A 25451-nucleotide genomic window follows, 5' to 3' on the forward strand; every position below is an offset into this window, starting at 1 on the left:
GGGGTTATGTCCTCTTTGCCTATATGGAAATCTTGTTTCAGTCAGATCACTCTCCAGTCCTGATCTTCGCTTGAAGACATCCCCTGATTAACTCTATAGTACATAACAGTGAGGTACCTGTGTTTGTGCCAGAACATGTGTAGAAATCTTCAAAGGAAAAAACACAAGCCTTTGCATAACCAATGAATTTAATGGTTTCCCCTAAAAGACACAGATGCAAGGCCTGATTTCAGCCAACTGACATGCCTTTACGATTTATGTTCACCTGAGCAATCTGCAAAAGCAGCAACGCTGTCAGATGTGAAAGTGAACAATTTACATATGTGCCATTCATTTGGAATAGTGCATTTCCTTTTGTGTGTTGAACTTTGCCTCATAATATGTTTGTATAATTATCGTACATCAACCTTTTTTCCTCACAAATTTTTAAATTCCTTTTAAAAGATTATATCAATGCCAACCAGCTCAAATACAGAGGAGAGAGAGATACAAGGACTTCTTAAAGTCTCTTACTTCTGTATATATCACCCTTGCCAAAAATAGAGCAGCATTTGCATACGCACTTTGTGCTAACAGTGTGTGGTAGATAACAAAGCATGCAGTTACTACAGATATGTTTACTACAGAACACAGGAGGGCTCAGGGACTGACTGAGCCGATCAAACAAACCATTATTGGTCTTCCTGACTGGTATCAGGAAATAATACCATGTACTAGCTCATTATCATCACAAGTTTAGTTTGTGAAAGTTAAGGTGGAGCAGTGAGTTGAGAGTTGACTTTCAGTTACTCTAGTTATTCTAATTTTGCATTTTGCTGTATCCACTGATCACAACAGGGGAAGAGAGTGTACCTCAGTGTGTTATAAAAGAGTGGTGTGAGATTCTATGTCCATGTATGCCTGTGTGTGCCTGTGTGTGCGTGTGTGTGTGTGTGTGTGTGTGTGTGTGTGTGTGTGTGTGTGTGTGTGTGTGTGTGTGTGTGTGTGTGTGTGTGTGTGTGTGTGTGTGTGTGTGTGTGTGTGTGTGTGTGTGTGTGTTTGGGGTGGGGGGGGGAACAAGACAGATAATTATTTAAAAAATGCACTTTTTAAAAAAAAAGTTTTTTTGCACACATACATTATACATCCTGCTCTGACAATGTTGTTCATAGCTTTTTTTGTTGGAATTACAAATTTAGCAAAAAAACTGTGCAAAGAACATAATTTTCCTAAATGCTGCCAACTGATTGCATGTCAGATCTATGCCAAATTTGATTGGATATGCCATTTGAAGTGTGACTTATTATCAGGTAATAATGTATCAATGCATGTCAAAGATGAAGAGGATGTCCAGGCCATGTATATATATGTTAATGATTTATGTGGTTGACACAATATGACTTTTTCACAGTCTACGAGAATAATGCAATGACCTGGTCAAAATAGTATGTCCCTACGTGTGAAGGCTTACAGGTCTGGTAACAGAAATACAGAAGAATCCTAATTTACTTTCTTTTGTATGATTTTAAACAGTTTTAATGCTGACAACACAATGGTACTATCTTTATGACATGGATTCAGACAGCTCACAAAGGTCACACCATATGTTTCCAAACATGCTCATTCTTTTTAACGGCCTTGATTCCACTTTTAACTTTTTAAACATAAAGTGGAGTGACATCATCTTATTTTAAGTCAAGAAAAACATACGACAGTATCCATCAGTGACGTGTGTTCTTCAAGGATATAGAACCATTGTCAAGGTGAACTGGCACAGACAGCCAGGAGACCTCCCATGTGATATGTGAAGACACAGAAGAGTTGCATCCCATAGACTTTAATAGAAAAATATACATATGAATCTGGAAAGCAGAAATAAAAACTAGGGTTACATGCTTTGTTCGTATCTAACGATAAATGAATTAATAACTTATCGAATTAATTAAATAAACGCCATGCTGAAAATTGCTCCAAGCTAACTAAAATATTTGTCATATCATTTCACTGTAACTACATAGTAGTTAGAAGTTATCTGCTGTACTTACAAGGTGTATTTCTGTGGTTTTTAGGACCTGAACTTCCATTATGCTAAGGATTCATGTAAGACATATTTGTTATTGCACACTGTTGCTTATTCATGGTAAAACCAATACCTGTCACATTACCCACTGTGATGGATGATTAGTCAGGATAATTAATTTCCTTTATACTGAATATTGTGAATGACACATGCTTGACAATTCATAGATTGCTATTATTGTTACTTCATACTCAATGCTATGTTCACAGGAAACTGCATAAACAGACATGTATTTATCTCAGTGTCTTCATTATGGTTATATGTCTCAATGTTATGCTACACATACTGTATGATGGTCATATGAAAGGTTAACTGAAGCATTTATTCATTTCTCAAACAATAATAAGCAATTCATGTAGCTGTCCATCCTATGCAGTGTTGCCAAGAAAATCTATACACTTGGTCTCCCCTGTAGTCATTGACAACCAATGTTTGATATGCATCCAACACTGGTGCTAGATAACATCATATTCAGGGTATGAGAAACTATAATCTGTGGGCTGTAATATAAACTATAATATTCCATGAAAAGGACGTCTTCGTTGTTCATTTATTGCTCAAACTATCCCATTGAAAATGTTGGATGAAATCCAACACTAAACAATATTCAGAACATAATGAGCAACCAAGGATAGCATCTGAGAGCTCTGAAGTATCCCTTTTATATGACATCTCTGTGCATCAACTGTATGGTGTACATTGATTCCGAGACTTTTAAGGCCACATTTCTCTTATTCTTTTCCCCACTGCGAAACACATCACTCGAAAACGCTGCACATGATATTTTGCCCTGTTCATAATGTAATTCCTCCCCAAAAAAATGTGACATTCATAAATGTTCTCTCTTTAAGAGAAAGAATCCAAGTGTACTTTTTTCCACTGTGGATGTTATCCTTTGCTCTGCTTTTTGCATTTTGCAGCTTGACATCCTCTCGTGAATATACCGTTTTTTTATCCATAGCTATAAATGTATTTTTTTCTTGCCATGTGAGGGGAAACCAACTAGCTTAAATGATACATTTGACTAAGCAAGTTAATCAAGGTTTAAAGCAAATTGCAATCTGCATGAAGACCATAAGTGATTTTACAGTTACATCAATGTAATGTTATTTGGCTATACTGTGGATTCCTTTTTATTAAGGACCAACACTACAACACTGTACACTACATAATCCACATGGAAGTCCCTAATGCCCATTTCCTCTAAACCTAATCTTTGGCAGATATAGGCAACACTAGTCCACTCAGTGGAGTTAGGGGCCAAACTCAGATACAACGGTCACCATTTAAAGTGCAGTATTTGACACATCAATTCTATTTTGGTTCTACACCTATAATTATCATTGTTTATTAGATTATATGTATGAAATTTTACACAATTCACAATTCTCAATCTAGGGAACATGTATCATCTGGAAGATGTAAATCTTTTTTTAACATTTCGTTTACTATATTTCCATTGATACAGACAGCTGTGGATATATACTGGATATAAAACCATCCGTAGACCTCGGAGACTACCTGCATATGTCAGATTAATTATATGTTCCATCACAGAACACTCCTTTTACCCCTCCTGCTGCCCTTAATCAATATTGCATTCTGCAACAGCAAAACCATTTTTGCAGAACGCTAGTTAACCTGTGAGGCAGTCCCAAAATAAAACATATTGAACTCCTTGAGAAGGTAGGACATTCCATTATACTGGACGTAGCTCGGGGAGTGGCATTGGGTGCGGTCGGCTCGTCGGTGCGGCTGAACATTTTAGCGGCCCCTATCTTGATGGTGTACAGACATTTTAGCATTTTTAAGCCAATTTACTGCAATTCAAATAAAAAAATCCCTTGAGCTGAGAGAAATCTTAGCAGATTTAAAGCAAATTTCCTGCAATTCTATTCAATTTCGCCTTGGCTAATGCTGTGTTCTAATGCTTTAACATAATAACAAAATCAATACTGCTAAATGCATTGTTTTTGAAGTGTTCAATTCTCCCTGACTGTCTAGCTTTTGGTGATTGTTAGTTCTCAAAGTTTATATAAAAAATATATATATATAGCTTTATTATCTTTTTTACATACTTTATATCTGGTTTTAGTCATTTAAGTTTACACTGAAAGTGTTTTTCAATCACGAAAAGTACACTTTTTACGCTGTTTTGGCCCAAAAAAACGCTTAGGTGACCCGCCCAAAGATTATAATGGCAGTCTAAGGCCCTGGTTCAATATGAGACTTACTGTATCCTCCAACAAACATTTTCACTTAGCCAATACTCAGTGCATTCATTTTGGGCTCTAAGAGCCTGCGGCTACTTATAGCTACTTTATTTAAAAATAAATCACAGTTTAATGACTCTGTATGAACGTCTGTAAGATGTAAAAATGTCAAACCAAATGTAAATAGTTTTTCTGAAAATCTGTATTACTTGCTTTTATGTTAATAATAATGTCTTTGTTTGGATATGTCTTTGTTTGGATCTAGGCTGAGCACTGAAAAGCTAACTGCAAAGTATGCAACTCTTTATAAACTTATTATTTTTTCTACATCTTGGTGTTCCTATCGAATCATCAACCACCAGTGAATTTGTGTGTATTAAAGAGCTATTCAGTATGCTTTTAAAGAGCAAACACAGCACACTGTCAACACCATAGACATAGAGAATGATCTATTCTATCTGTGACTATAACTCATTGGGACATGTTTATATATTTTCCACACATGCAGAGAGAACAGCATCTGCAGTATCAGGGCTTTTGGAAAACCCCACAAACCAATGCAAAATGTGTCACTCAATCCCTCTATTCCTCTCCCAGTTCTCCACCTGTGTGAGGCGGCAGGTTGGTCAGCATGTTGGGCAGCAGCCTGGTCTCACGGTCAGGCGTGCTCTGGGACACAGTCAGTCTCACTCCTCACTCTCCTCCTCATCTCCCTTAGTGGTTTTGCTTGTGCGCTGGAAACAGTGGACAATGGAGGCCAGGAAGAAGCTGGTCATGATGGCCACTACGGACACAGAGATGCCAGAAAATATGATGATGAGTAAGTCTGTTAAGGTAAGGGTGATCTGACACTCCCGGAAGCTGTCCTGTGATAGCTGGCTCAGGGACACCCGTCTGCCGTCCATGGGTAATGAACACTCCATGCCCTCCACTCCTACAAGGGGACAAGGAAGAGGAATAGAATTAGGACCACACAGAAACCCCAGACATAGAGTCCCCATTATCACATTATCATCATGTAAAACAAACTGTCCCCTCTAGCAGAAACAACTACATTAACCTTCACAAATAACAGCAATTCTCAACTATTGAGATATTGACCTCTAAATGCAATAATAACATACAAGAGTTTTTGTTAATCCAATACTCGTTTTATTACGTCTTACTTATTAAATGGAAAGTCTGGATTGGTTTCAAATTCTATGAATTATGATCCTTGGCGGTAAATAGAAGTCAATTAACCAAACAAATACCTTGGAATAACCTCTGTTTTTTATTTACAGCATTGTCTGGGACAACCAGAGGTAAGGAGCACGTTCACTGAACTCATCTCAAGATGGAACCATAATACATCGGTCGCCAGTGTCCAAGTCACTTTGACATGTCGACAAAAACGACAACACATTGTGGATTTCAAGGTTAGTTTCCACTCATCCCATTTTGAGGAAAGAACAAACCATGGGTATTTTTCGATCGTAATGTCATTAGTCTTAATTCTGAGTCCCAAGGTGACATGAGCTGTGGATCATAGCCTCACTGAACCAATTTGTTAACATTGAGTAAATATTTGAAGTACTGTTGACATGCCCTGTGCTGTGCTGATGGGATAACATTATGTGAGATGAGAGAGCTGGCTAGATTACAGGCTGTAGTAGTTCCACTGATTCTACCTATGCGTATGGAAGGCTTTGAGGTCTGCACTGTGTGAGAGAGATTTTCAGGTGGCTATATAATTCCCAAAGCTGAACAGATACAAAATCGAATTATGTATTCTGGCAACTTCAAACACCCTTATAATACTACAGTATGTACTTTCAATCCAGGACTAAATTGCCAGCTGAGCTAATACTGCATTCGTTCGTCTACTACCTCATTGATTTTAATGCTGTCTAGAATAGTAATGAAAGTAATGAACAAACAAGCCTCTTGACATTGGCTGCTGCAATAAAGTTGTTTGAAAACACTGCAAGGTTAAACAGCTGATTAATTGGTCTAATTAGCTCCTGTATAGTGTTCTGCATTATAATCATGGCTGTTTAGCTTGTAGAGAAACATATCTGACTCAAGTCCACATGATGAAGAGAATTGATTCGATACATAGTGGCTTTTTTGATTGAAAGGCATGTTTATAGTTGTCTTACACATGAGCTCTGCAGGGCACTGGTTAGTCCCTGACACTGACACTCTTATTGACTTCTGACCTCTACATTCATCACTGTACAGCTGACCACATCCCTTTCTTCCCATAACATTGTTGCATAGTTACAGCACAGGCCATTGTCAACACAGTTTAAGCATGACAACACCTAGCAAAGGTATAAAATGAGATAAAAAAATTATACTCGAACAAGGCTGGCCGCTTGGGAGGACAACCGCATACAGTAAATAAATTGGCTCTTTACACTGGGATGAAAAAGCTAGACATATCAAAGAAAATGTTAACTCACAGGTGGGCAGAGAGAAAGCCTATTGGAGGTGGGCCACATGCCAAAGCATGCATGCATATATGTTTTCTCAGTCTCTCACAAACACACACACACAGCTCATTATGTTCTGCTGTCAACAATCCACTCTGCTTTAGGACTTGCCATCCATGCAGTGTGGAATGCGGCTGGTTTTTTTAATTTTTTTTTATAAATGTAAGGTGCCAAAGGATTATGTTACAGTTGATCTGCAGAGTTGTTCTATGGAGTTATTCAAGGAAGGAAAGAGAGGAAGGCTTTAAACCACTCTCACTTGATTATCTTACCTAGTTATTTTCTGATAATCTAATTTTGCTATTTTGTAGCTTTGGCAAGTATGTGTTTCCTATCTCAGTTCGCTCCTCTCCCTGTAAGTTTTACAGACGCTCCCCACCCCGTAGCTACAACCCTTCTAATTTAGTGTACCCTGCGTGCACAACCCATGTGGAATTCCTAGTCTCCAGCAGCGTTTGGAACTGCCGATCTGCTGTCAATATGGCTGAGTTCATCTCAGTCTATGTTGCCCTTTTTGGCCCTGATGGAGACATGTATTTTCCCGGAGAACACCACTCCAGCTGCTCTCTCGTCATCTGACCATGTGTTCGCTCATAATCTGGGAGCATCTGGTGGCACAGGGCTAATTATTGTCTCCTTAGGGAGTGACCGTTATTTATAATGAGGGTTACATGGAGAAAATAGGACCTCTCTGAAATGAAAATGGATGGCCCTCTCAACAGCAAAATATATTTCACCTAAATCCTCCCTAAAAAAAAGCAAGTGATCCTCCCCTATACCCAAAATAATGAATGAAAGTGGATAGTAGAGAACATGTCTACCGTTTACTCTCACTTTCTGAACAGACCAGTGCCTTGCCTTAGATATGCAGTTTTAGAAACTGTTCTTCGTCCTGTAAGCATTACATGGCAACGCAGGAAATTTGATAGTGCGCAGGGATGGTGGACGGAAGGTTGTGGGTTTGAAGACCACCGTGGAAAAGAGGAGAAAGATCTCCTTTATAGTAAAAGTATTGCATGAATCTATCATCGTATTTGCATGTCAGAGAAAAAAAATTGTATTTTTTAACATTCTACATCATTTTTCATATTAGCAGAGTCTTTTTTTATAAATCAAATTCCACACAAGAATGGACAGAGAGATAGGCGTGTGTTCATCTCATCATATTTCTCCAATGCCAAATCAGTGGGACTTGTTTGCAACGAAACTGTCCCTCTTTGCAAATAATTAAATCTGAGATGTAATTAGGAATCTGAGCATGGCACTTTCAAAAATTAGGCCTACCTTTCCACCGACAGACAGAATAGACTTACCTTTCCACCCCAGACAGAATAGACTTACCTTTCCACCCTAGACAGAATAGACTTACCTTTCCACCCCAGACAGAATAGATCTACCTTTCCACCCCAGACAGAATAGATCTACCTTTCCACCCCAGACAGAATAGATCTACCTTTCCACCCCAGACAGAATAGATCTACCTTTCCACCCCAGACAGAATAGATCTACCTTTCCACCCAAGACAGAATAGACCTACCTTTCCACCCCAGACAGAATAGATCTACCTTTCCACCCCAGACAGAATAGACCTACCTTTCCACCCCAGACAGAATGGATCTACCTTTCCAACCAAGACAGAATAGACCTACCTTTCCACCCCAGACAGAGTAGGACCTACCTTTCCACCCCAGACAGAGTAGACCTACCTTTCCACCCCAGACAGAATATATCTACCTTTCCACCCCAGACAGAATAGACCTACCTTTCCACCCCAGACAGAATATACTTACCTTTCCACCCCAGACAGAATAGACTTACCTTTCCACCCCAGACAGAATAAACCTACCTTTCCACCCCAGACAGAATAGACCTACCTTTCCACCCCAGACAGAATAGACCTACCTATCCACCCCAGACAGAATAGACCTACCTTTCCACCCCAGACAGAATAGACCTACCTTTCCACCCCAGACAGAATAGACCTACCTTTCCACCCCAGACAGAATGGATCTACCTTTCCACCCAAGACAGAATAGACCTACCTTTCCACCCCAGACAGAGTAGACCTACCTTTCCACCCCAGACAGAATAGACCTACCTTTCCACCCCAGACAGAATAGACCTACCTTTCCACCCCAGACAGAATAGACCTACCTTTCCACCCCAGACAGAATGGATCTACCTTTCCACCCAAGACAGAATAGACCTACCTTTCCACCCCAGACAGAATAGACCTACCTTTCCACCCCAGACAGAATAGACCTACCTTTCCACCCCAGACAGAATGGATCTACCTTTCCACCCAAGACAGAATAGACCTACCTTTCCACCCCAGACAGAATAGACCTACCTTTCCACCCAAGACAGAATAGACCTACCTTTCCACCCCAGACAGAGTAGACCTACCTTTCCACCCCAGACAGAATAGATCTACCGACGCAGAACAATTTAAGCTTTAACTACTGGCTACTCTTTTTCCGTGGCTTAAAACAATGAGAGAAGGTCACAACTATTTCCTTAAAAGCTGTCTGGGCTTAAACATCTTCTACTGTACATAAAATGAATATCTTAATCAATTTATAGTGACAGAATTAGGTTACTTCCCAAGCAAATTCAATGTTTTCTCTCCTCGGCTATAGAAGGCTGTAGCTCAGCCTATGAATGTCAAAGAAACGGAACAATGAAATGCCTATGTGCATCGTAGTCAGTAGCTTCAGTAACACTTTACTTGACACCCACTTTACTTGAAACCCACTTTTTGAATGATGACTGACAACGTCATGTATGTCATAGACCTATCTGGCTTATATGATTATGCTTCTTGACAGTGTCATAAAGTGTATTTTCTACAAGTTTAAAATAGAATGAAAAAAACATGACCGTGAAGAATGCATTACAACAACAACAAAGGATTTAAGAAACAAACTTTCAAACGAAAGGAAACTACTTATCAGGGAAAAAACTCATTTGAATAAATGTGGGGTTTGGGGCTAATTATTTCTCCTTAGGGAGTGACCATTATTTATAATGAGGGTTACATGGAGAAAATCGGACCTCTCTGAAATGAAAATGGATGGCCCTCTCATCAGCAAAATATATTTCACCTAAATCCTCCCTGAAAAAAAGCAAGTGACCCTCACCTATACCCAAAATAATGAAAGTGGATAGTAGAGAACATGTCTACCGTTTACTCTCACTTTCTGAACAGACCAGTGCCTTGCCTTAGATATGCAGTTTTAGAAACTGTTCTTCGTCCTGTAAGCATTACATGGCAACGCAGGAAATTTGATAGTGCGCAGGGATGGTGGACGGAAGGTTGTGGGTTTGAAGACCACCGTGGAAAAGAGGAGAAAGATCTCCTTTATAGTAAAAGTATTGCATGAATCTATCATTGTATTTGCATGTCAGAGAAAAAAACTGTATTTTTTAACATTCTACATAATTTTTCATATTAGCAGAGTCTTTTTTTATAAATCAAATTCCACACAAGAATGGACAGAGAGATAGGCATGTGTGTTCATCTCATCATATTTCTGTGGGGTGTGACACTCTTATGTAAGTTTCATAACCAGAAAATGATACAATATATGTCACAACAGGTGTAAATATTGGTTTTGACAGTGTTATGACCATATTATGACAGGTTATGACAAGTTATGCCAGCTGGTATGACATATTATGACATGTTATGACACTGGGTGTCAAGTAAAGTGTTACCTTAGTTTCTTTCCACTGTATTTTACAGCTTGTTTCTAGCATAAAGCATTGCGGACCAAAGCACTGTTATAGATCACTTTATATAATCAGATCTGTTTTATTTTCTTAACAATCTTAAATAACTCTCACGGCACCCCAAAAGTATTTTCCCACTAGCACTGGCTTTGCTGATAAATACTTTGTTGAGGGAAAATGTACATGATACGATTGTGATGTGTTGTTGTCTCATCTGGCTATCTTAAGATGAATGCACTAATTGTAAGTCGATCTTGATAAGAGCATCTGCTAAATGACTTAAATGTAAAATATCTACTCATTTAGAATCATTGCTGTTCCGCATAAAACTTTGAAGTGCATGACAACGTCATACACCTAACCATACTGTTAGCTTTTTCACTACAGTGTAAATGTGCACCACCTATACATTACAGGCTTCCCATGTTACGAAACAGGTATAAAATGGGATTGCATGGTCAGATGGAAAGTTCACCTGGACAGCCCAAGAAAGTTTATAAAGAGGCTGCACATAAATTCCACTCAAAGTTGAGAGGAGTCAGATATAGTCTTGGGATCCTTTACATTGCTAAAACCAGCTGTATTGTCAACTTGAATAAGAGATGAATGGCCTCTGCTTTTCACACGGAACTTTGCATTGCAAACTCATGACCCAGGAGACCCAGCCTTAGGCTCTGAGATGGGCCTGTCTCTGGTAATTCTGCCCGAGCATCTCCCTACACTTTGATTAATGAGATTGGAGAGCAAAGTTTGCCTGCAGAGTCCTGTTGGAGTTACTGTATTTACGATATCCTGCTCCTAGTGGGGTACGACGACAGGCCCTATTTTCCTCCAGCACTAAATGAATCCCTGCTTAGGTGACAGCGGATATTTTTTTACCTGTGCTGATTATCTTGTGGTTAACACATTATTTTTATAGATACATTATGCAGGAGGCCACAGACACTTTTTCGGTATGTGGAAATGACTGAAAAAGGGTGAAATCGGTTTAAACTGAAAACAATGGGCCTTGATTCTTGTGGAAATGGAGCAGTTTCATGCTATTACCATTTCTTTAATAGAGAAAAAATAGGTTATATAACCCACCATGGTCCACCCACAGCTTTTTCTCCCCAAATGGAGAGAGTTTTTCTGTGAGCAGAGCCTTGGATTAGGGCCACTGTGCCTCCGGTCATATACAGTATTAGTGTAATTTACATACGCTAAGGGCTCTATTCAAGCACTACAGATTCCACAATAGAAATGTAAAGGTAATTTCCGATTTAGCCGACATATGCAGCATTTACCTTGAATACAGTCTCTGATAAAGCAGGAATATTGCCTATAAATATCAAACACGCTGAAAAGCTTAACTTCCGCGATGCGGATTGAATAGAGCCCTAAGCTTCAGTGGACACCTGTTACACAAATCCTCCTGATTATATAATTCTGACATGAGAATTCTCACTGGGACTCTCTCCAAAATACTGTCTGTCTACCAGACAAACATCCTAGTTTGATTTCCTACACATGACAGACAGGTTCCTCAGTCCCTGTCACAGTCTCTGTAGTTTCTCTTGACACACTGTTTGGTTCTGGGTGCTGGGACGTGGCATCTACCATTCCTTCGAAATCGAAAAGGTTCTGTAAATGTATGGAAGACTGTAGATGTGTCCCTTAGCACACAGCAAATTGGCCAGTGTTAATGAGTGTTGATTTTTCAGGGTAACATTTCTAGTGTTGATTCAAGAGTTAAATTAACACTGTAAAGAGTTCAATTAATACCCAGTGGTGTAAAATAACCCCAGTGTTGGTGTTAATAACCAGTGTTAAAGCAAAACCACACCCATCATTATCATATGCAGGTAGATTTTTTAAATAGTTTGTTTCAATATATATGTTTTTGCAGGGTTATTCCAGTGTAGATGTTTAAGGTAGTCTCATATCTTAGTCTTCCCAACCCTGGCAGTCTTTCTGAATGCAGGTTGCGGGTTTAAAAAAATTGTACATCCCCACTTCAGCTGGATTCCAAAAGAAATTATACTGAAAAGAAATATGAAACTATTTAAAATATTTTACTGAGTTACAGTTAATATAAGGAAATCAGTCAATTGAAATAAATTAACTAGGCCATAATCGATGGATTTCACATGAATGGGCAGGAGCGCAACCATGGGTGGGCCTGGGAGGGCATGCTAATTTCACGCTCCCTCAAAACTTGAGACATCTGTGGCATTGTGTTGTGTGACAAAACTGCACATTTTAGAGTTTCATTGTATTGTCTCCAGCACAAGAGGCACCTGTGTAATGATCATGCTGTTTAATCTGCTACTTGATATGCCACACATGTCAGGTGGATGGATTATCTTGGCAAATGAGAAATGCTCCCTAACAGGGATGTAAACAAATTAAAACACAAAATGTGAGAGAAATAAGCTTGATTTCCATGATTTTATTTCAGCTCATGAAACATGGGACCAACACTTTACATGTTGCATTTATATTTTTGTTCAGTATACAGTACATATCACTTTGCAAGCCAGCAGAATGTGACTTGCATGCCTGGTATGGCCGGTAAAATGATGAGTTTCAGGGCACTTTATTAGGATAAAACTAGGCCCATCAAGCTCTATGATGAAACTGTCTCTCATGAGGACTGCCACAGGAAAGGAAGACTCAGAGTTACCTTTTCTGCAGAGGAAAGGTTCATTAGAGTTTCTTGCCTCAGAAATTGCAGCCCAAATAAATGCTTCACACAGTTCAAGTCACAGACACATTCAACATCAACTGTTCAGAGGAGACTTCGTGAATCAGACCTTCATGGTCGAATTGCTGCAAAAACCCTCTACTAAAGGACACCAATAAGAAGAAGAGAATTGCTTGGGCCAAGAAACACAAGCAATGGACGTTAGACCGGTGGAAATCTGTCCTTTGGTCTGATGAGTCCAAATTTGAGATTTCTGGTTCCAATCGCCGTGTCTTTGTGAGATGCAGAGTAGGTGAACGGATGATCTCTGCATGTGTGGTTCCCACCGTGAAGCATGGAGGAGGTGTGATGGTGTGGGTGTGCTTTGCTGGTGACACTGTCTGTGATTTATTTAGAATTCAAGGCACACTTAACCAGCATGGCTATCATAGCATTCTCCACCGACACACCATCCCATCTGGTTTGCTCTTAGTGGGACTATCATTTGTTTGTCAACAGGACAAGAAAGAAAGTGATGGAGTGCTGCATCAGATGACCTGGTCTCGACAATCACATGAGTTTCAACTCAATTGAGATGGTTTGGGATGAGTTGGACCACGGAGTGAAGGAAAAGCAGCCAACAAGTGCTCAGCATACGTGGGAACCCCTTCAAGACTGTTGGAAAAGCATTCCAGGTGAAGCTGGTTGAGAGAATGTCAAGAGTGTGCAAAGCTGTCATCAAGGCAAAGGGTGGCTACTTTGAAGAATCTAAAATCTAAAATATATTTTGATTTGTTTAAAACTTTTTGGTTACTACCTGATTCCATATGTGTTTTTTCATAGTTTTAATGTCTTCACTATTATTCTACAATGTAGAAAATAGTACAAAATAAAGAAAAACCTTTTGAATGAGTAGGTGTTTTCAAACTTTTGACTGGTACTGTAAATGGGCAACGTAATGTTTGGAGTCATAGAATATGATGCAGCTCGAAACCAGTCAGGTTTGCCAGGAGGCACAGGTATGGGAAACCATATGGATAGGTTACAGCTAGTGTCTGCTCTTGAGGGATTACAATCAGTATTACAGGCAGCCTTGGGGATAGGCTGTCCTTTTGTAACCCACTCCCTGTCTCCTGAGGGATTTATCGAGCTGACTGTCGTAGGCTGATATCGGAGGCTTGTCTCTCCTCCCACTTCAACACCACAGTGGCTGTAGTGATTGATTCCACTCTCGATACCAGAGAAGTGAGAATCATTAGATGGACCCATGGAATAAAGGCACAAGTCTCGTAATTTCCAATTAAACTGTGGAATGGGCTTTGTTATTTGTTAACTTTCTGGGTATGTTTTTGTAATTTCCAGGTATTGTATTACTGTATTTACAAGCAGATCAAGTGGTTGCAGGTGAATAATAGCAAGGCCCTTGCTTATGGTAGCCTTTAGTATTGGGTGCACAAGCATCCCCCAATCCCTAATTTGAGCCTGCCTGATTGTAAAGCAGACAGAAAGAGACATAATCACACAGACAGAGAGAGGGTGAAATTACTCAAAGACAATCAAAGAGAAGAAATCTGAGAAGAAGAAGAACATAGAGTCAGAGGGAGAGAGAGAGTGAGAAGAGACAAAAAAGAGATGGGGTAGAGTGTCTGAATGCACAAATTGACAACCCTTCATGTGACAGCGATGCCAAGGATGAATCATTCAAATCCTGAAGAGATTTCCTTATGCACAGGGACTCAGTGATCTCATAGTTAAATGGGGATACTCTCAGCACAAACATTTAGCATGGCTCATTCAAAACACACATGCGCACACAAGAACAGACACAAAGCCCACAACTGTATAAAGCACTGGTTAGATCCTTCTTTGGTCAGAATAATACACTTGCCATTTAGACATTAATTACTATAATAGCACTTTTTGATTGCTTGCTAACCTATACACTTCAATGTCAGCTTGCATTAATTTTTCAACATTAAATAAACATTAAATGAGGCCAAGGTCAAATATACTCTCAAGTAAGGGATGGATCAACATTTATAAAATGGGTACCTGGAGGAAAATGGGAGTGTCGTGATTTTTCAATTTCAGTTAAATGGAGGGTTTCGTATTTTTTCAATCTAGTCCAGGGGAGGGTCATGTAATTTGTAATTGATGAAATGTCAAAATTTCTATTTTTTGTATTAGTTGCTTATTAGGGTATATATTGATGTGTGCCCGATGCCGCCCCTCATCTCAAATGATCCATAGCCTATGTGACCCAATCCAGGAAACTAGGCGTATGTCACAAGTCACAACTTCACAGGAGAGCCGTTTGAATGTAAGTTTTTTTTTTTTATCAAAATGCGTTTTTTTGGCAGAAATACCTTCTTAAACATCTGAACTTTCATGTGCCTTAATAATAAACTTGTATGCCATCTGTAAATACGAATACAATTGTGAAATTGGTTAAGCCACAGAAAAAGTAAGCAACCTTCCCACTAGACATGATTGGCTGAGATAATGAGTTGGCTGGACTTGCCGAGAGATGAATTCGGATTGGTCTGCCATATAGAAGGCTTCTGTCTATTTGAGCTCGTCAGTCTGTGTTGGTAATCCTGTCGAAGCGACATTAAAATGGTTTTATTGTGTATTGGAGCTGCATAAGTGTTGCTCTCTACTTCTCTCTACTGCTCTCTGCTAAAGAGAAAACACCTGTCTACAGATTGCATCTTCAAACTGAGGGCAACCGTGGTATGGCATTCCTGACAGGGAGACACGTCCATCATGCATGATGATGTATAAAGAAAGTCCAGCGTTAGCTAGCTACGTTTTCAGATATTACACATTTCTAATTTTGAAATAATTTAATTTCAAGCTAAAGTGTACTGTTAGCTAGATAGCTAATGTTAGCCGGCTGGCTCCCTAACTGACATTATTATTCGTATCCCAGAGCCGTATTCATGCAGGGTAGTTACGACATGATTTGGCACTGTGTTCATTGATGTTTAACTAGCTAACATTAGCTAGCTGGCTCGTTAGCTAACGTTACATGACGTGTGTACAACACCCGTTGAATATGGCTGGCGTCAGTAAACGTCTGCAAAAAAGCGTAATGAAATTGTTGCCAGCAGAGCTGGTTAGGCTGTTTTCATGTCATCCATAAGTAAACAAATCATCGGTCAGAGTGTAAATTGTGCGCTCCGAGAGCGAAACGAGATGGGTGGGGCTAAAGCTTAAGAGGGTGTGAATGATGCTGAATGGGTGTAGACAAAGAAGAGCTCTTCACTATATACCAAAACATTCAAAAGCCAATTTCTCAAAAGTGAGTTTACAAGTTGATCAACTTTCAAAGCAGAATTACTTTCCCATTGTTCCTCAAATGCAGTTTATGATATACCATTTTCTCTACAGTCTCTACATTTATCTAATGTAAAAAACACTATTTCAAATTTTGCTACATAAGACCGAATCCAGGTGGTGAGTCACCTATAGGCTATAGCCTATGAAGTGCATGCTCGAAGAAGCACAGAGCAAAGTTATATTTCTAAGAAAATGTACTTCCTTCCAGAGTCTTTTGCACTGCTAGGATGTTGTAAATAACACTAGGCTGCATTACACACTGCAATGGATATTCCAACCTTGAGCCCAGGCCTGCTCTGCTCTTGCTAATTCAAACTTTTTTGTGTTGCCTAACCAATGCTGTGCTGTGTAGGCCTACAGTGGCAGTTCAGGAGAAGAGTCAAATAATTATTCCGAAAATAGTTTTTGATTAGGCCTATTCCCAGAATTATATTATTGCGTGCGGACTACCCTATAGCCTATGGTCTGTTCAGTTTGAGAAGGAGAGCGCGAAGATGAGAAGAAGGACCGGAGGTCAACTTTGATAGCTTGCTACTACTATAATTTATTTTAATAAAAACTAAATGTTTCTTTCCATTATATATTTATCAGATTTATTGACGTCACAATAAGCCAGATTCGAGTAACTTACAATGTGGTGTTGAAACTTGAAGCAGCAGCCACGGCACAATCAATCGGAAATGGACAGCTAATGCTGCTAAAAGTAGGCAAATTCGAGTAGGCATAATTGATTTCAACAACAAGAGGGCTTTGTGTTGTAGCAATTTCTTCCTATTACATTTTTATTTTTATTTTACCCCCTATTTCTCCCCAAATGTAGATATTGTCTCATTGCTGCCACTCCCCAATGGGCTCGGAAGGCTAAGGTGGAGTCATGCGTCCTCCGAAACATGACCCGCCAAACAGCACATCTTAACACCCACCCGCTTAACCCGGAAGCCAGCCGCACCAATATGTCAGAGGAAACACTGTTCAACTGATGACCGGGGTCAGCCTGCAGACACCCGGCCCGCCACAAGGAGTCACTAGAGCGCGATGAGCCAAGTAAAGTCCCCCCGGCCAAACCCTCCCCTAACCCGGACAGCAATTGTGCGCCGCCCTATGGGACTCCCAATCACAGCTGTTTGTGATACAGCCCGAGATCGAACCCGGGTCTGTAGTGACACCTCGAGCACTTCGATGCAGTGCCTTAGACTGCTGCGCCACTCGGGAGGCTATTTCTTCCTATGTAAGAAATAATAGTTAGGCCTACCTGTTTGACAGACAAAATTAGTCTATAGGGTGCTACATCCATAGATTTGTCGGCCAATTCCTCCACCCACCAGGCACTTCTTAAATAGCCTACCTCCGTGTCGGGGCGCTTAAGTTAAAACCAGGAGTCGAATTGACGGGGAATGAAAGGGTATTCCTTAGGCATACATTTTATTAAAGAAAATGACAAAAAGTACAGGCCTACTCCTTGTTAGCTTAAGATTTTGAAGAAAATAAAACAGATCTGATTATATACATTGATCGATAACAGCACTTTGTTCTGTGATGCTTTAAAATATCTGGGAAAATATCTGGGAAAGACTCCGATGTATATGGGGATATCATTGTTTCATTTATTTGACATTCAGAGGCTGAGCTACAACCTTTTATAGCCGAGGAGACAAAAAATGGACTTTGCTTGTGAAGTAATGTAACGGCTTTCTTCCAGGGGTGAAGGAGAGGACCAAAGTGCAGCGTGGCTAGTGTTCAACATGTTTAATTAAAGAACAAGTGAAACACTACAAACAACATACAAAATAACAAATGTGAAAAAACCGAGACAGACCTATCTGGTGCAGACAAAACACAGAGACAGGAAACATCACCCACAAACAAACAGTGAGAACAACCTACCTTAATATGGTTCTCAATCAGAGGAAACGTCAAACACCTGCCTCTAATTGAGAACCATATCAGGCCACACATTAACCCCAACATAGAAACACAACACATAGAATACCCACCCCAACTCACGCCCTGACCAACTAAACACATACAAAACAACAGAAAACAGGTCAGGAACGTGACAAGTAATCTAAATCTGTCACTATCAATTGATTCAGCTATTCACTTTCTGTACAATAGAACGTGTTTAAACCCAGACAGCTTTTAGGGAAACACTTGTGACCTTCTCTTGTTGGGTTAAGCCACGTAAGAAGAGTAGCCAGCAGTTAAAGCTTTAATGTTTCTATGTCGGTAGATCTACTCTGTCTGGGGTGGAAAGGTAGGCCTAACTTGTTTTATTTATTTAATTAACTAAGCAAGTCAGTTAAGAACAAATTCTTATTTACAATGACGGCCTACCCCGGCCAATCCCTAACCCAGACGACCCTGGGCTAATTGTGCACCGCCCTATGGGACTCCCAATCACAGCCAGTTGTGATACAGCCTGGAATCAACCAGGGTCTGTAGTGACACCTCTAGCACTGAGATGCAGTGCCTTAGACCGCTACGCCACTCGGGAGCCCCTTTTGAAAGTACCATACTCATATTCCTAATGACATCTCAGATTTAATTATTTGCAAACAGGGACAGTTTCGTTGCAAACAAGACTCATTGATTTGGCATTGGAGAAATATGATAAGATGAACACATAGGCCTATCTCTCTGTCCATTCTTAGCCTGTCATTTCGGTAATTTGTGTGGTATTTAAAAACATTCTGCTAATATGTAAAATTACATTTTTATAAAATGCAATGTTTTCTTGGACCTGCAAATACGATTGATTTGTGTAATGCTTTTACTATAAAGGTGATATTTCCACCCCTACTCTTGTCCACTGTGGTCTGTGAACCCACAACCTTCCGGCTGGCAGCCCTGTGCGCTATCAAAATTCCAGCGTTGCCGTGAAATACTTACAGGACAAAGAACAGTTTCTAAAACGGCATATCTAAGGCTCTGGTCTGTCCAAGAAGTGAGGGTAAACGGTAGGCATGTTCTTTGCTATGCACTAAATGTTTTAATTATTATTTTCGGTAAAATATATTTTGCTGAAGGGAGGGTCATCCATTTTCATTTCAGAGAGGTCCAATTTTCTCACTGTAACCCTTATTATATAATACCTTTTCCCTGACATCCATGCCCGAGGCAAAGACAGTTGATAATTGTGTAATGTAATGCAATGTTAACTCCATACTGTATATGCGACAGTGATGTGGAGAGCTAGTGAATTCACAGTGGCGTCATACTTAGAGAGCTGCTCATACAGTGTGGTAGAAGCTCTCTGGGAAGTAACCTAATACGCTGTGAAGGAAAATTCAGGCTTTGATCCTGTCACATGAGCAGTGGATCAGGAATGGTGTTGATAGCTGTGACACATTAGGCCCATGACACTGGCCCAAGGGACCCATGGGAGCTGCTCTGCCCTGTCCTGCCCTGTCTGTGTCTGTGGCTCCTGTTACCCGGCTGGCTACTGTGCTATAGAACTGTGTTGCTCTAAATGATGCATGGCCTTTGTTCATCCTTAACCTAAGAGCACTTGAGACAGGAGTGGATCATGTTTGCACTCATTCCCCTAATGAAACATTTAGGTGCCTGATTAGTGGCACACAGGCAGACCTGCGTACAGGAATGTCTCCTTAGAGGAGTGGACTGACAAACATCTGATTACAAAGACTGAATCCTTGGCAGGTTTATGGAGAGAGGTTGTCAATTGATATGCAAGGTGGGTCATCATGACACATGATTCAGATTAAGATTAGTCATTATTCATTTTACAACAGTCACATTATGTAATGACTGTATTTGGGGATCCACAGTCAAGATGGATTCAAATTCATTATCAACAGGTATAGCTACAGTATATATGTGTCTTACGCATTTGTCCATTTTGTAAAACAGTCATATGGACAGCGATACTTTTAATCCATAAAAGCCCAGGATTTTAGGCATTTACAACCCACTAAGCACAGTGACCCAATCACAGTTATGCAAACAGAGATATGCTAGTATGTAGTGCAGTGGACTGGTATCTAGCACATGGGAAATTAGCATGAGAGAACAGGCACAAAATGGCTCCAGAGCATGTCTACACTGCTGCTGCTAGACAGGGTCTAATCCAAGATAAAATCATATCCACAATGAGAAACAACAGGATTAGGACAGAGGGAGATTCCTGTAGATCTGATGGAGATTCCTGTATGGTAATTTGGGAATGATTTGACAGATACGGATAGAGGAATGTGTCCATGTTTTAATTATTCCATGTTTCCATGTCTATTCTGGTAACATAAACTGTCTGTTGATGGGATTTGTGTATCCATCCTAACCACTACCATTTTAGCTCTGAATTAAAGGGTAACATTACTCCATGACAAATCGTACACCTAAGGAGGATACTGATCATGGTTCTGTGAAGGGTTGATACATATTCAGGAGCTTATCAAATGAACCTCGTTCTATAAATGACTGTTCATCTGTCACTGCAGGAATAGTGGTGGTCAATAGCTCCAACCCCAAACACGCACGCACACATGCACACACAAAAATCACCACTCATGAATCAGGTCATTTCATAATACTCAGAGAATATTTAGGGCGGTTTGAAGTTTTCACACCAACGCATACCAACAATTCAGCAATACCAACTTAGTATTGTTAGCAGCGTGTAGGTGCGTCTGACTCTATCATTTGTCCTTGGGAACAGTTTCTGTAGGTGTGGTTCACAACAATTCATTTGCAATGTGAGCAGTTGAGAAGAGACTGGTTAGATCGTGCACAGATTTTCAGCAAACCTGTACAAGGAATATTTCACTTCTGATATCCCAGACCCTTGGGAAATTACATTTACTTGAAAAGGCCTCTGGAGCTGCAGCCAGGGACTTCAAGTCATAAGTTCTCCTTTTGCTTTCAGATTTACAGCTCTGTTGACTTCATGTATATGCATCAGCAACATTTCTTATTTTTAATGAGCACAGAGGCAGTTCCAGAACACTGTGCCCCTGTGCTCTATGAATTGCAAATGCATTCACCAGTAAATATCACGCATATTCCCAATTCTGACACAAACTGCAAAGTGTTCTTCAGGTCTACCGCAACATAAAGTATGTGTGTGAGTGCCCACTGGACAAAAACGTAATTTCAACTAAGGAAATCTATGTGATGACGTTGAATCAATGTGGAAAACTGATTGGATTAACAAAAAGTCATCAACATAAGGGCTTTTCATACTTTTTCTACCAAACTTCTAACCTAAATCCAATGACATGGTGAAATGTTTTGTTAATTTCACGTTGAATTCACGCGACAACTCAACCAAATGTAAATGAAAACTAGATGTTTAACTGACGTTTGTGCCCAGTGGGTGTGGTTGATGACGCTAAATAGAAAAGGTCACTATGTTTTTTATCTTTGGCAGGTGGTTTTGACCAGTCTTATGCTAAAGCCTGCTAGCCAGGTCACACAGTAAACATGCACTGGTTTGAATGTAAGTGCCTTACATGAGGTGAGAAGCTTCACTGCTAACTCAATTTGAGAGTGCATCTCTCGGCCCAGTTGGCAGGTATGCCAGAGGGGTTGACTCGCTGGGCCCATGGCCTCTTGTTCACTGTTGCTGATGTGTGCTTGGCCAGCGTCTCTAATAGAATTCATTACAACCTGCAGTAGACAACACTGAGGACCAGTGATGAATGCATTTGCAGTCTCTTACCAAGGAGAATGAGGTATTCCTGACAATTTATCAACTTCTCTTTCTCACACAGCCCCAACTTTTTGTGGTTGCTTTATTATTGAGGAGTAGGAGGGAGAGGAAGAGGGATGGCAATTACATGCTAATGCACAAACTAAATGTGTGAGGATGTTTTTGTTAGTTGTCAGCGATTTGCAATGTCCACCCACTGCTTGCATAGGGTAGAAAATATTGTTATAAATATTATTTGTCTCCACACAAGCCTCTATAAAACATAACTACGATTGTCCTTGCATTCCTATGATTAAAGAAGAAGAACAAAGTAAGGTTATGTGAACATGATGTCCATATCCACAGAGTAATGTATCACACAGATATAATGGAAAGGATCCCTGGGCTGTTGTCAGCTTTACCCAGTTTGCCTGAATTATAGATTGTATATCTTAGTTTATCTAAGTAATCCTTTATCCATCAAACCCAGTAAGGAAATCATATTTGCAAAAGGATACAGATACAGTAACATGAGATGGGTCAATGTTTGTCATTACAATGTGTTGATGTCCCATATTTATGTAGCTCATCATGTTACAGTATGTGCCCCGTGGAACGACCTTGGCTTGGAGACAGTGACAGCTGTGCATGCTTATTTATGTACTTTGTCTATTGGTTCATATGCCGACTTAACGTATTCATGATGTTTTATGCTGTGAGGCTTTACCTTGGAATTGAATACAGTACACATATTTACATTCACAGTGTGAAACATATCATCTGGGGTATCTAGATTCAGCACACCTGAACTATTGGACCGTAATATTCTAACAACAAAGTGTCCTACATGTTAGTGGTTCTATATAGTATTATCTGGTGGGCTATACACAGTCTTGCTTGAATGATTATTATGAATAGACATCAACAAATAAATAAGGACAATATTTGCATTTTCAAGGACAATATCTAAATACTATTCAAATGTGATGTCAAGCAAACAACACGTGGCTCGTTAGTTTATCTAAATACAACAAATGGTGATTGGAGTAATGTGGAGTCGAATCTGAAAGTTCTAAAATATGAATCTATTGGATTGGTTAGTTGGCTACTGTGTATCCTGTAGTCTGAGGTTTGTTACGTTTCTACCTTGAAAAGAGTGGAAGAAATGCAAATCTCTACAATTAAGCTTTGTTTCCCTCTGCATTATAAACACATGAATCCCACAACAATAGCTGCTGGGTTTGGATGTTCAGTCTAATCATCTCCATGTAAGCAGACGTTACCCTTTGTGGGATACACACTCCTGTGGGAGAATTGTAATCCCCTTTGTCTTTTGTTGTTTTTCCTATTTGTGTGCCGTGCACACATTCTGAGAGTGTCCCTGAGACACAGAGAGAGAGGGGGCCCACGCCAACACATCAGTGCCGTAACGTTACCTAACTCCCCCAGGCAGAAACACAATAGTAAAGGACTGGATGGGCTCCAGCTTCCACCACCAGGAAGGAGAGAGGGAGGGCAAGCTTGGTTACAGTGGTCATACAAACAGCACTCACTAATTGATTGATTTAGTGAAACATTAATAGACCACCGGCCTGAGGGAAGAGGCAGGTGTTTGGCTTGGACAGTACACTACACACACAACCATGGTAACATAAATCTCATGCTCAAGCAGAATTGTAAACGTGAGGTGTTGACTTTCTGTTGTTGTGTTTGTTTTGCTGATGTGGCTGAAGCTGCAGACAGTCTGTAGTGAAATGTATCTGCATGCCCCTGAAGGTTTCCCCCTAGAGCTCGTCTCTCATTGTCTTTCATTACTCTCCCTGGCACTGTGGGTTAGGGCAGGAAAAGGAAGAGGGAGCCAAAATCAGAATAGAGGAAGGGGTTCCTCTTTCTACTGGGAAAATATAAATAGAACACACAGCAATGGCATGGCAGAGGATTTGCTGAGATAATATAATCTTAATGTTGCATGACTTTCCTTTATTTAGGTCAAGCCAACTGTAAGTAAACTAACATCCCCCTGATGAAGACACTTACCATTTGGAAGCTTTTGACTGTTTTCCTCCAGCCATCCAAACAGGTTGGCAAAGTTGCAGTTGCACACCCAAGGGTTGCCCTCCAGTCTCACCACCCGTAAAGAGGGCAACTGGCTCAGCGCCCCCACCTGAAGGCCAGACAGGGCGTTACGCTCCAGCTCCAGTTCACGCAGGGAGGTGAGGCCCAGGAATGCATCCTCGTTGACCCTGCTCAGATAGGGGTTATTGCCCAGGCGGAGTTTGATCAGGCTACGGGACTGCCCAAAGGTCCCCGAGGGGATCTCAGTCAGGTTGTTGCTGCCCAAGTCCAGAAACACCAGCCTGGAAGAGGTGCTGAGGGTGCCCGGCTCGATGTGGGACAAAGAGTTGTTCCGTAGGTCCAGGTAGACCAGGTCACTGTAGAGCACTAGGAAGTCAGAGGGAATGCGGGGGATACAGTTGTCAGATAGAAGGAGCCTGCGGACGTCCAAGGGGATTTCATCAGGAAGACGGGTGAGTCCACGGCCGCTGCAGTCCACAGTGTGGGGGTCCGGGCACAGGCAGCTAGCTGGACAGTTTTCCCCCTGAGCCCGTAAGACAGAAGACAGCAAGACGAGGAAAGGCTGGAGCCAGCAGACACATGGCAACATGGTCAAGGGGGTAAGAGCAGAGAGGGGCAGAGGAGGCTTGGGGTGAGAAAGAATGGGAAGGGGTGTCGGGAAAGAGAAACGGGGGTGAGGGTCAGAGGGAGGGAGATTAGGAAAGGGGAGGGGAAGGGGAGAACGAGAGGGAAAAGGGGGGATCAATCCCTGTGCAGGAGCATCCTGCCGTTCTTGAGATGAAAATCTGAGACAGCTCCGGCATCAGGCAGCGAGAGAGCAGCGTCGAACGCTGTGTTCCGAGAGATCATGTAGCAAGCATCCTGCATAGAATAGAGCACTGCTGGCTTTGAAGAAGCTAGGGGAGGGAGATGGCAAGAAGTGGGAGGGAGAGAGCGAAAGAGAGTGAGCGAGCTAGATAGAGGGAGAAAGAAAGAGATCTTAGCAGAAAGAGGAGGGTAGTTTAGCAAAGGTAAATAGAAACTATAGCAAAGCAGGAATAGAGAGAAACTGGGGGCACAGACAGGGGGAGGGGGGCTAAGGAGGGGGCTCTGTCCACCGGGTTAACCCACAGTCGATCTTGGGGGATTGACTGAGGAGGACGCCTGGGTCTCTGACACAAAAGGATACGCGCCGGGGGGTAAGTCAGTCTCAGGCAGATCAAGTGAAGAGGGAAATTGTTGCATCCCTCCATTTGTCACA

The 25451-nt window shown here is 40.9% G+C and overlaps 1 protein-coding gene across 1 annotated transcript; it reads right to left on the bottom strand.

Moving 5' to 3' along the window:
• Positions 1–4958: 4958 nt before the first annotated feature.
• LOC120028129 (leucine-rich repeat-containing protein 38-like) lies at positions 4959–24800 on the bottom strand. The gene is made up of 2 exons (XM_038973327.1): positions 24173–24800; positions 4959–5206 (listed from the first exon to the last, which is right to left on the bottom strand). Exons 1-2 carry the CDS (start codon positions 24798–24800, stop codon positions 4959–4961), a joined length of 876 nt encoding a protein of 291 aa, XP_038829255.1.
• Between the last annotated feature and the right edge of the window lie 651 nt (positions 24801–25451).

Source organism: Salvelinus namaycush, chromosome 2 (assembly GCF_016432855.1).
Source record: "Salvelinus namaycush isolate Seneca chromosome 2, SaNama_1.0, whole genome shotgun sequence".
NCBI classification, from domain to species: domain Eukaryota; kingdom Metazoa; phylum Chordata; class Actinopteri; order Salmoniformes; family Salmonidae; genus Salvelinus; species Salvelinus namaycush.